Genomic DNA, 13,678 nt, shown 5'->3' with positions numbered 1-13,678 from the left:
TGCACAGTTACATAAGTTCACTTACATGTCACCCCTTTTTAACCATTTTATTTTGATTTACATCTAGTATACCTGGTATTTAATAAGTCTTAATTCTGTACTTAAGAACAAGGATTTTCCTCTTTGCACTCACAGTATTCCCGCCACCGAGAAAGACTCCCATAACATGAAACTGCCACCACTATGTTTCACATTGCTGGGGTTTCGAATACATCGTATCGAATCTCAGCTTTGCCTTTCCGACTGGGCTGGGCAGCAGCATGAACAACGATTGGCTGTCGTTCATAGGGGTAAAAAGTCGGACCATAGGTCCGCATAACTGGTGCGACTGCGGCCCCCGCTGGCTGACTGATGGCGCCTGCACAGGGCTGAGGAATAATGCTGATGGGGGTGTGGCCCTCCATACACAGTGCCCGTCAGTGTATGAAGTCGACTCGTGCAGGTGAAAAATGCAGTCTGTACTGACTGTACGTGCCAGAGGGGGCGTATGTCAGTTGAGAGGCGTCCTCAGTCAGAGGTGAAGGGTCGAATCAGTATAGAGGACGCAATCAGGGTAATTGGACACGACTAGATTGGGGAGAAAAATTGGGGGGAAAAAGTGGAAAAAATAGAAAATTCACAAAAAGAGGAAAAAGTTTCTCTAGTCGTGTTGCCAAAATCTGTTAAATGCTGTTAACCAAACTCTAAGCAAGATGTCAAATGCTATTTGCTTACCAGTGGCCACTTTTGCCACTTTGCAGCACTCCATAACTTAGGCCTCTATGGTTGTCTTTTTAACAGGTTCTCCAATCTCTTTACTGAACATTTGGAGCTATTTTAGAATTTTATTTGGTAGACACATGACATATTTACAGCAAACAGGATGCACCTGACCACAATCTGGAGTGCCAGAAAAAGGGTCTGAATACATTTGCTAATATGATAACTCCAGATGCAACTAATAAAGCCCTTGATTGAGCCGGTGATGTGCTTGAAACAACATCTGATTTGCAAATGTGTGCTCTTATTAAGGATTCTATTCAGAGAATTGACTAATATTGAGACTGCAGTAGTCATCAAACATGGCTTTGTTTTTGTTTGGAGAAACCGATTGTTATATCAATTGTGCTGAATTACCTAAATTGTTCTTGTTTGATTGTTTTATTGCAAACGGCTGTAAGTTTATAAATGTCACCAATAAAGCTAATTTTCAGTGGGGGTTGAATCATTTTGATTGCAACTGTACTTTTTTGTGTAAATGTGTTATTGATCTGCTGATATAATGGAAAGATAGGTGTTGAATGTAATGGGATTATATGATGCACTACTGTATATTAGATGGAAGATGAAAAAATAAAAGCATTTCTGGTTTGCAAGACAAGATACAACTATCCCAATTATGGGACTTTGTTGTTGTTCATTCCATTTTAAAAAGTCTGCATGTGCAAAACTGGTAAAGAACAATAAAGTGGCCTAAGTCAGGTTTACTTTGTGTCAGTGGTATCACAAGAGCATACTTGACAGATTTGAAATTACTCGAAGATATCTGTAATATATTGTGTATTTAGGGTGTGTTTGAAAACCCAGTGATCTGCCTTGCTGTCTTACTGCCTACATAGGCAGCTGCCTCAGTAGAGAGGATTCTAATAAGTCATTTGACTTATAAGTCAGGTTATTCGAACGCGCTACTTAGACAGCGATTCCATCGGGTTTCGCGTTTAGCATTTAGCATCTTGCCATTAAAACCAATGCATTGAGGTAGCACAGCACGCTAAAATGTCAATATAGCATCTCCCTTAATGTACCGATAATGGTTACATTTCCTGACAAGCCCGGACTTGCAAATAAAAACACTCGGTACAAGTTTATACAAATAAAAAATCAGTCATTTTTATTTACGTTTGAAAATAACTCCATTCGTTTGTCCGCCCCGTCAGCCATGTTTATTTTTCTGTGAGAGAAGAGCACCCGACCCGCAATGAATTCTGGGATGGCCTTGATCACTAAGGCGGCGTCGGATGCTCACTCGTTCTTGAGCCAAAATAACATTGAAATGTTAAGATACCTCAGTAGTGAGGATATTAAGGCATCTAGGATTTGGAACAGCCTCCTTCTCGGGAGCGCGCACAGGATGACGTAAAATGCTGCCTATGTAGAGAGCACACTAGCTTTTCGAACAAACCCTTAGTGTGAGATTAAAATATTCTATAACTGCTGACCTGTAATATGCACCATCAGACATCATCACAAAAACAAAATAGCATAATAGTGACAGTGATATACCAAAAGTTAAAGTTGTTTGTTGCTGGGTAAAATAGAAAAACATGTTCCATTGTTCAGAGAAAACATGAGGTAAAATTATATTTACTCATCTATTATCATATGTGGTAGCTGCTATGTTAATTGTAAAACAGCAAAATCTGGCTGATAATCGTACACTGTAATAGAATATTATTATAATAAAATAAATTGAGTATAGGGTGGCACGGTGGCTCGGTGGGTAGCACTGTCGCCTCACAGCAAGAAGGTCCTGAGTTTGATCCCCAGACGGGGCGGTCCGGGTCCTTTCTGTGTGGAGTTTGCATGTTCTCCCCGTGTCTTTGTGGGTTTCCTCCGGGAGCTTCGGTTTTCTCCCACAGTCCAAAAACATGCAGTCAGGTTAATTGCAGACACTGAATTGCCCTATGTGTGTCTGTGTGTGTGTGTGTGTGTGTGTATGTATGTGTGTGTCTGCACTGCAATGGACTGGCACCCATCCAGGGTGTTACTGTGTGCCTTGCGCCCATTGAAAAGCTGGGATAGGCTGCAGCATCCCCCTGCGACCCTAATTGGATAAGCGGTTAAGAAAGTGAGTGAGTGAGTGAGTGAGAGATTGAGTATAAAAGGAGCATCCACCAATGGCTTCGTCTTTGCACGTAATGCCTAGTTCACATTACACGATTTTTGCCCTGATTTTCGCTCGGCGACTGGTCGGCGCTAGATTTGCCGGCTCGGGAGCAACTCAGCGTTCACTCAGCGATCGAAACTCGGCTCTCAATCGCTGTGTGTGAACTACCCAACAACTCGATCCGAGCTGCTCGGCGATCGAAGCAAGATTTCTAGCATGTCAGATATCTGAATCTGAGTTGCCCGAATGGCAATGAGTGCTATGTCAAACAGCCATAAGGATGGGTTGTGGTTCATCACTTTGTGCCAATCTTCGTAATATAAATGTCAGTTAGTCCAAAGACAATGTTTCTCAGCTTAAGACTGCAAATAATTTTGGTCTTTAACCATCTACAGTCCATAATATCATTAAAAGAGTCAGTAAGTCAGGGGAAATAAGTGAGTGAGTGACTTGAGGTATTGTTTAAAAAAAAAACTGTTATATAGTACTACCGTTACGGTGCAGCGGCTTATATTGGTATTTTAAAGAAACATATGCTGCTGTCAAGACAGGAACTAAATTTTTGTTTTCCAGGAAAATGCTAAGCTTTATGGATATAGAGAGTGTGTGATTGACTGGCCTGTCTGCAGGGGTTTGTCTACACACACACACATCATAATAAATAGAGTTATTAGTTTCAAGAGTAATGTGCTGTTACATGTAACTAAGAACAAATTGATATTGATAGCGTAGGTTTCATTTAAAGATGTATTTAGCACATGCCCAACATTGTTTGAATACCCAAATTATGCCTGACATTCTGTCATTGCACTCTTACATATTATCAGAACATTCCGCTATACATTATCTGCTTTTTTTTGTTTCATTTTTCTGAAAAATGCAAACCTACTTTCATGCAAATGTCATCCAGTTGCTTTTGCAATTGTAAAACTTTCTATATGCTAAATTGCTTGAGCCAATCAAATGTGTATGGCAAAGCAGTAGTACTGCTCTTAGTATATTTACCCATGTAAACATTTGCGTTGTCATGTAAATAAGTTTACCTAGTCCATAAGTGCCTTAAAACATTTATCCACCACATTCATTCAAATTGTACAACAATGTTGAGATCCTGCCCCAGATGTTTAATGAGGTTAAAATCAAGTCATTATTATTATAATTTTATGCTCGTGCTAGAAATTTGATTTGTGGCATTGTCCTGCTAAATGATTTTCCAGTTTAAGCTTTCTGGCAGCGAAGGCAGGTTTGTTTCCATTTCATTGTCTATTCTTCCATGCATTCACACACAGCATGGTCTACATCTGAGCTCACTTAAACCAAACAAAGCTTCATTTTTGATGGAGATCAATACGATGGACTGCACCCAGTTTTGATAATTGACTTTACAAGTGCAGAAGCAGGCTTGGATTTGAAACCAAAGTGCAAGTGTAACCCTCCCCCACCAAGTTACAGCCTCTGCGGCTTAGTCAGAATAACAGCCTGTGCCACTCTTATAGTGTACTCTTATAGAGTTTAACAGAGCTGAAGTAATTGCTTTGCAGTATTGCTGAAGTTTTGTATTTGTTTCCCTTTATGATGGACTGAATTGAGCTCTGTGGTATCATTGATCTGTTCCTTTAGTTGCACGTAGGTGTAACTAAGTGAATATGTTACCCTAATTAGATTAGTGCCCAGGTTATGCTTCACCCTTTTCCTAGGGGTCCTGGACTCACCTGGACTCTTGACAGGATAAAGCAGTCAAAAATACTAAAGGGGCAAAATACTTTTTTTTTTGCATTTTCCTCAAAATTTTCTCCCAATGTAGTCGTATCCAATTACCCGATTGCATTATGCTTCCTCTCCACTGATAATGACCTCCACTCTGACTGAGAAGAGCCATGACTAACACACACCCACTCCGACAACTGTGCAGTCGCCGACTGCCTCTTTTCACCTGCACGAGACAAGTTCATATGCGGATCAGCTTTGTGTACAGAGAGTCACACCCTGATCCTCATTATCCCTCGTCTCTGTGCAGGAACCATTAAAAAGCCAGCAGAGGTTGTAATTGCATCTGTTATGAGGTCACCTCCGGTACCCCCCTTGAACAACCTTGTTGTTCATGTAGGTGCCCAGCCTGTCTGAGATTCGAACTGACAAATTCGAGATGTCAGCTCTAGTGTGCTAGCGTGGTTTACCACTGCGCCAACTGAGCGCCAATACTTTTTCAAAGGTTAAAAGACAAGGAAGCATCATTACAATATATTAAGGATGTATTTCTTTATGTGTCTCTGTAGAACCTTTACCAGAGCAGGATTCTGATGTCCTCACCATCCCGTCGGCGCAGGTGTAAAGATGGGGCACGCTATAGCCTCACAGCCGTGCAATGTCCTCCTATTAACCCCACTGACCACCTAACTCTGCCACGCTCCTCCAGTGACCCAGATCTGGTGTCATCTCACAGCCGCTCTACTCTCACCGTCAACACCTCACTGTACTGCATCGGCCAGCCTCAGGACATCCTTGTCTGCTGGGATATCAAAGAGGAGGTGGACGCTGGAGACTGGATCGGTTTGTACCTGATTGGTGAGTTACAGGATTATGTACAGACTGAAATGTTCTGGGTTACCTGACCCTTAATGTAAGAGCACATCTGTACTTCTTTTGTAGATGAGGTTCTGTCAGAGAACTTTCTGGATTACAAAAATCGTGGTGTAAATGGATCTCATAAAGGCCAGATTGTTTGGAAGATCGACGCCAGTTCCTACTTTATGGAGTGTAAGTTTTTTTTTCTGCTCTTTCAGTTTTTTAATTCATTTTACAGCTTCTTCAAGATGGTTCTTTTAACAGAACGTTTAATAATGGCTTCAGGGCAGAAATTAATCAACTGAAATAGAAACGCTTTCCACATCTAAGCATTATGTCCCTGAAAATATGATTTAATTCCTGACAGCGTAAGCCAATTATCCATTTTAAAATCAACAAGAATGTTTCAGTTGCATTACAAAACAAATTGCATTTCAGCTGTGTTTAGATAAGATCAGACATAAAGAACTGAGTCACTTTGATAAGAGCCACATTAAGAGCCAAGTTAAGAAATCAAACTACTGATGATAAGGTTAATGTGTCATAATACTGTGCATCAAACCCTTTTGTGTATTGGGCTGCATAGTTGCAGACCAGTCAAAGTACCAGTCAAACTCCACCATCAAAACCACCTACAGTGGGCACACAGACATTGAAACTGGATATCCAGGCAGTGGTAGAAGGCTGACTGGGCTAATGAATTCTGTTTTCTCCAAAATCATGTAACTGGCTGGACATGTGTGCATCATTGACCTGCAGATGTGATGGTACCAGGATGCAGTATAAGATGCCCCACCTTATGCCCCACTTACAGAAGATTAACAACCTGCTGCTAATGTCCTAGTACCTAATACCACAGGACTCCTTCAGATGTCTTGTATCATGTTTTTTTTCCCACCCCCCGCCCCAATTTTCTCCCCTAATCTAGCCGTATCCAATATCCCCGATTGCGTTACGCTTCAGCTCTACTGATACAACCCTCCACTGCTGACTGAGGAGCTTCGCAACTGACACACGCCCCCTCCAACATGTGTGTGTAGTACCGACTGCATCTTTTCACCTGCACGAGGCGAGTTCATATGCGTCAATCAGCCAGCAGAGGTTGTAATTGCACCAGTTATGAGGAAGCCTGGTCCGGCTCATCCCACCCTGAACAACAGCCAATCGTTGATCATGTGACCGCTTAGCCCAGTCGGATGGCAGAGCTGAGATTTAATATGATAGTTAGAGCTGTTCTGACAGCATACTTGGTGTATATTGTTTCTCTAAGCTATTATTTTTCAGAATAGCTACACAGCCTGCACTGTCTCTTGATGAGGCAGAAAAAATATGTAAAATGAAGCAGAGACAGCCACATGATTTGCTGTAAAGTTTGTTTCCAGTATTATTTTATTATGGTGAACCACTATTATTAGTTCTTTTTTTTTTTTCGTTATTTGATACCTATATAGTAAAATATTAACTGACCCTTCAATCAGAACCAGTTGTTAATCTGAAATAATTTTGTAATAAAAGCCAAGAGTGTATGTCTATATCAAAACCTATATTACGCTACATTGCATCATGTCTTGACCTGTGGCTGCAGTCAGTTTTAGTGACTAAGTGCTAACGGTAAATGGCCAGAACAGAAAATTGTTTTAATCAGACGACAGCACGCTGTTCATTAATTTAGGCTGTGTCTACAGTGTACTGTGGATACTTATAGAGATCACTTTCAAAAACCATAATAAATGTATATAGAGATATTATTGCAGGCTTGCATGGTTCTAAAAACACATTCTTTCAAATATAAGGAGTTAAACGATGCGTAACAATATATTCATTTCAATTAGCTTTTGCTAGTCAACTTCTGTATTGAAGGTGTATTAATAATAATTTTTTTGTGATGTCAGACAAGTTCTAAATGGTCTATGATAAGTGATGAGATGACAGATTACATTTTATAAACTCTTAGCATAGTGTAATTTAATTTATATCTGCTGATTAAGAAAGCCTCAGATGAAGGCATAATCTACAGTAGCACAATACCAGCTATACCGAGAAGCAGTAACGATCCATAATTCAATCATAATCACCAAGTGCTAATTGACTAATAAGACAAACATAGACTTCATTATAACAGTCAGCAGCCTCATATTTTTTAAATCTCATAAATCAAAGTGCTGATTATCAGAGCTCTTTTAGAGGTGTCAAATGCCCTAAGCTGTATTTCTTAAAAAATGTACATCTTACTCCACATTTCTATTTCTTTTTACAGCTGAAACCAAAATTTGTTTCAAGTACTATCATGGAGTGAGTGGAGCACTGAGAGCTACTACACCATGTGTGACCGTGAGGAACCCATGTGCTTTTGTAAGTAACACCTGCTTATTCACAGTTGTCTGGGATGTAAATAAATGATAACATATTATACAGGTCAGTGGGAATAGTGATAATGAGCACCAAATGCAGGATTTTTCTATTAAGATCTTTGTCCATTCAATACTCACCTATAGTAAAATGTTTAGAAACGGTGCATTAAATACTAAAGGTTTAACCTAATTTCCTCCTTCAACCCATTCTTTGGAAGTAATATTATTTTATTCTTTTGGCAAAGGTCCCCCACCAAGTTCAGAAAAATAATCATAGATTTTTTTATAACTTCATGCATTTCCCAAGATCAGACAACAGGTATCCATTACATGTAACAGTGGTGTATTTTTCAAAATCAGAATAAAGGTCTAAACGGTTATCTTACACTGGAATTTGTCTGACGGGGCAGATGTTCCAAGAAGCATTAAAAACAGGTATAACATGAGGCAGTTAAATGGCAATTATTTAAATAAGCTTTTTAAAATGCTATTAAAAATATATGGATTGTAAAATGTGATTTTGGCACAATCTTGCTTAGAATAAAAACTGATAAATAAAATAATATATATAGAACATGTAACCATAGCTTTGAGCAAGGAAATTTTTTATATATTTCTATATAACCTACAATAAACTAAATTCATTTATGGGGGCACTGATTATTACTTTGTAACAGCTAGAAAAACATTCTGAGAAATGCTGCAGACCCTTTTTAGTCTGCTGCCTTTAGGGCAACTGTCCTTTGTTTGGGATTAAATGAATGTGTCGACTCGTATCTGTCTCACTGTCCATCTGTCCTTTTCTGTTTGTTCATCACAAAACTGGATTAAAAAGCATAGTGGATTTAAAGGTCATGACAGTCATGGTTAAAAGCAATTAAAGCATACACAGCTTTGTAAGGTTACAAACATACATCACTGTCCTTGGTTGTTGACATATTTACTTAGATTTAGTCTGTGTGGATTATAATTTTTACCCCATTATGATTTATCCACACACATTTTCCCCATCTATGCATTGTCAAAACAATGCCCTTTTTATATTGCTATTCCTAGTTTAGCATCCTGACAGAGAGTTCCTGAGATTAGGCTACAGCATCTCACTGGCATCATGCTGCAGCATGTCTGCAAATGCTGAGCACCCCAAACTTGATCCCAATGCCCTTTCTTGGGAACAGCATTTAAAAATAACCTCTGGCGGAAGCAGGGACAAAGAGGCCAGATCAGAAAGAGAGAGAATCCTCAGTTGAATAGCACAGCGCTCGGTCTATACGGATACATTCCATTCAGCCACAATTTCTGTCATTAAGTGCAATTTTGGTGGCAGTTTTGGGCCGATGTCGCCCCGTAGAATCAATGGGAGAAGGAGGACAAGAAGGAGGAACGAGTGCTCAGTCACCTGCATTCCTGACTCGGTGAAGGTACAGCATTCATTGCATCATGATGTTTTCTACAACTGACTTGGGTTAACCATAAGAGTAGATGATAAATGCTTCTGGTCATTATGTAACAAAGTCAGTTTTATTTAGTGGGTTCAAAATCATTTTATTGTAAAAAATTATTTGTTTTCTTGCTTTTTAATGTACTTTTTTGGTTTATAATTAGTCTTTAGCTTTAATTGTATTATTAATAAATTTTATAAATAAATCAATAAAAACACAGCAAAAAAAAGAAAGAAAATAAAAACTAATTGAAACATTGGATCCAAAACTTAAATAAAAAATTTTTTTAACCAAGGGCACAATACAAACAAATGCTAATTATTTTTTTGAATTATTAATTAAATTAACTATTATTTGTTTATGCTTAGAAGTGTCATATTTTATTATGAGCTTTATTGTGATCAAAGATGCATTAGGTCATTAGCCTACTCATAAAGCTGGGGTACAAGTCATGAACATACTTCGGACCTGTGCCCTTAAATGTATAAGAAACATTTTTTACAATATTTATTATTTGTTTGAAATTATTTGTTTATTTGAAATAATAGAGCTTTAAACAGCTCCAAAATTACAGTTATATGTAACTGTTCTCTTTAACCACTGAACCACCACTATAAAATGTCATACTATAACACAGTCATGCTAGAACAGTAAAGGGCATTTCACAAACCTTTGCCACAAAGTGTAATTTATTGTTTGTATTAGCAATGGGTCTGGCTGAAATACCTAAACTCAAAAATTAAAAGGGGTATCCACAGACTTCGCCATAGTGTATCATTTTTTGAATGCCTTAGACATCCATTCCTTATCACCATCACACCCTGTTAGAAAAGCCAGAAAAACACCTTTACAGTAGCTGTCTGCCTCTGGCACATGCAGCTACCTCATAGCTTATCTCAGTGTAAGCAGATTTCTACAATATTGTTCAGTTCGTCCTTTAGGATCAAATATCCCAAGCTTAGACGATGATGCTGACAGGAGAGATCGGTGAACCCCTCCTTCTCAGTACAGGACTCAATCATTCTGAGCTGATGCAAGTTGCCCCTCGGGGATGAGATTTGCTATTTCTTTCATAATGATGACATTTGGAGGAAGTACATCTAAAATCTGCACAGAACTACACCATTGTTTTAGGAAAATGAAAATCGTGCCATGAAATTGTATATTTGAGACTGGGACAGGTTATGATTTATGGCTGGGTTTCTCAGTGTGGGTTAGTTTGTATTGTCTGTGATTATGGTTTCTCAGAGCAATGGAATATGTATGAGTGAAGAGATAAATGTGTGTGTGTGTGTGTGTGTGTGTGTTTTAATTCCTACATCAATTAGTCTCTTAGAACATGACATGAAGCAGAATTAGCACAAATTAACATTAGAATTTACCAAACACAATGCATATAAAATTGGTTCCTTTGTTTTTTAGGACATTGTATATTTTTAATGCATACAGGTTTTGGTGCTTTTGTGTACATTCTACATTTCTACATATAACTTCAAATATAGAAATACATTGTCACTAGAGATGGACCGATCGGGGTTTTTGGCACCGATTCCGATCTCCGATCTCCTTTCAGGGAGGGGGAGGGGGGGGGGGGGGTCGGTGGATTAGCAGTAAATAAACGTAAAAAGAGCCTCACAGTAAAGATAAACCGGAGCAGTGTGTGTGTGTGTGTGTGTGTGTGTGTGTGTGTGTGTGTGTGTGTGTGTGTGTGTGTGTGTGTGTGTGTGTGTGTGTTGTGTGTTTGTGCCTTTAGAAGATACGCTTTGTTCACAGTATCGCTATAAGTGATTCATTGATTCATGAGTTGATTCGTTTTTATGTGAAGCGTAAGTTTCTCTTCTCGGTTATCTCTCCGTGTTTACTGTTATTAATTAAATGTCGTGGTTTTAAATGAACACCAACTACTACAGAACATTTTGTGTGACTCTTACATTAAAAAGCTTAATTAAAAAGCTTAATTAAACTGCTATTACCACAGATCTGTAACCGACCGTCAGACTTGTTCCGTCTAAGGAGCTAAAAGTTTTCTAAAAGTTCAGCAGATGATCCTGAACTAACAAATTTGGTAATGAATAAACTTTTGCCTCTGATTGGCTCTGTAACGTTTTCTGTTCTCATCTACATCACAAGTAAGAACCGCTTACGATGTACCAAAGTGAACCAGGAGTTTATATAACGTGCTGATAGAATCGACTCAGATGTGACCGGGTTGAATTATCTTTTTAAAGTAAATATTACAATCAGCAAAATTACATCGTAAGAGCTTTCACGATGGTTTCTGTACGATTGTTGATGAATGGTGATGTGATGGTTGGTGCTTCGTAGCTCAAAGTCTGGATCAATCCACTGAGCTGTTAACTTAACATGATCTTTATATATCACATGATCGGATCGGCTACTTTTAGGAAATATCGCCGATCGCCGATAGCATATTTTGATTAAAAATCGGCCGATACCGATTCATAGCCGATCGATCGTCCCATCTCTAATTGTCACCTTTATGAATGTATGTATTTATTTATTATGTATGTATTTATGTATGTATGAGCTGTGTTATCATTTAAAAAATATTATTAGCTTAAAGCTTTCATGTAACAACTTTATAGAACAATAACAGTCTACATAACATTTACATGTTCTCTGACTAATTATTAAGGTGAGAGAAATGATAGCTTAAAAACGTTGCAGGATAACCTGAAAACATCAGGAACAACAGTTAAACACAGGAAACAAGTAATAGAAATGAAATAAGTAATAGTCTAAGTTTTGCACATGAGCATTTAGAACGTGTTTACAACAGTGTATGGTAATTTATGCAATTTTTAATTGGCACAAAAAAGCTCAGCAAAACTCAGCTCAGCTTGTTTGAAGAAAAAAGTGTTGTGCTTATGATTCCAATAACATCACACTCATGGTAAATCATGGATGAGATCAATGTACTACAGTGTTACTACAGTACCTTGAAACTCAACGTCAACTGGTCCTGGGAGTGGTGTTGAGTTTAAAAGGCATTGAGTTTCAAAGTATTTTTTCCTATAAGGATGTATGAGAAATCTGTTAATGCGTTCCATGGTCCCGTGGACTTATATATTTTAGGCATATGTCAAATAATGGGGTTGTTTTTGACATTTATAGACTGAGTTAATCTGATGGTTATTCCACACAAATGCAGATTTGTCTCATATGCACACTTTGATGACAAATTAACGCACCACTCAAGCCGAGCGCTGAACAAAATGACTGTTCACTGTTAATTTGAAATTAAATAAGTAATTTTTGAAAAAACAAACTGAACATGTGTTTAAGGGAAACGTTGGGTTTAAGGGTACAAAAGACTCGACGAAGGGCGTTAAGTTTCGAAGGGGACGTTGAATTACAGGGTACCATTGTATTCAGATATTGATTTCGAATAGTTCTCAGGCATGATGTGTAATCAAAGGAATTATAAGTGGAGCAATGTACCTGGACATAATAAAGGTGAATTTGTTTTAAAAACACACAAAAAGTTACGGCAAAAAGAAATCCAAATACTTCCGAAAAAAATGTTAGTGTAAAGGTGCTGCTTTCTCCTGACTTGCAGCCAATTTTCAGAGTTGAAACCCATTGAAAATGAATAGACAAAACTTGAGAAACTGGGCACAAAACTGCATGTAAATGTGTATTTTTTACTGTCAATTTGTCAATGCTTTGTTTATATTTATAAGTATTAAGACATAAAGAAGCCATATAAAAATGCAAAGCCATAAACAAATGTCAAACCTGAAGCACAAAACTGCAAAAAAGTATTTATTTCTTACTGTCAATTACATGCTTTGTTTATAAGTATTAAGCCATAAAGAAGCCATATAAAAATGTAAGCCATAAACAAGCCACAAATCAGTGTGTGTGTAAATATATCACACTTATAGTGGTTGAATACATTTACCTCTACTGTTCCTGTCCCTTATGAAACTTGACTTTCTCCCTCTACCTCCAACGTCTATGCACTCAAGCACACAAATAACAGATACACATATGGTGTCCTCCAAAAAATGCCTCTTACAATTACTCATACAGTAAAGCTGAGCACAAAGGGTTAGTATATAACTCATGACTAAGCTTAAGTGCTGTAACTGGATTCAATAACTCATTTTACACAGCCTCTTGGCAGTAGAAGGCCAGCAGAGCATCTGACCTTGTGTGCCCTGATCTGTAAGTGTTTTCTAGAACCTATGGCTAACAATGAATAAAATCATTTCCTATAAAGCTTTCAGTGGCAAAACTGATTATCCAATTCAGAATCGCTGTGGAAACAGGTTGTACTTTAATTATACTTGGCAGATGGTAGCCAAACCTTTTTGAGGAAGTATTAATCAATCATTGGCCATCACCCCCTCACACACACCAGGTTACAGGTTATAACACAGTTTTGTGTCATTTACACATACTGGCTTCACTGCAATTTACTGGGTAGC

General features: G+C 38.2%; 1 protein-coding gene across 1 annotated transcript in view; it reads left to right on the top strand.

The window, feature by feature from the left end:
* Positions 1 to 13,678, top strand: part of LOC134310460 (E3 ubiquitin-protein ligase HECW1) — a 77,846-nt gene that overhangs the window by 838 nt on the left and 63,330 nt on the right. Inside the window, exons 2-4 of the mRNA XM_062992052.1 lie at positions 5,143 to 5,431; positions 5,516 to 5,623; positions 7,689 to 7,783. Of these exons, the coding sequence (XP_062848122.1) occupies positions 5,143 to 5,431; positions 5,516 to 5,623; positions 7,689 to 7,783 (492 nt within the window). The remainder of the gene's footprint in view (positions 1 to 5,142; positions 5,432 to 5,515; positions 5,624 to 7,688; positions 7,784 to 13,678) is intronic.

Source organism: Trichomycterus rosablanca, chromosome 3, assembly GCF_030014385.1.
Source record: "Trichomycterus rosablanca isolate fTriRos1 chromosome 3, fTriRos1.hap1, whole genome shotgun sequence".
Classification (NCBI taxonomy): Eukaryota; Metazoa; Chordata; class Actinopteri; order Siluriformes; family Trichomycteridae; genus Trichomycterus; species Trichomycterus rosablanca.
The sequence above is the reverse complement of the archived record's forward strand: the minus strand, read 5'-3'. Positions and strand labels throughout refer to the sequence as shown.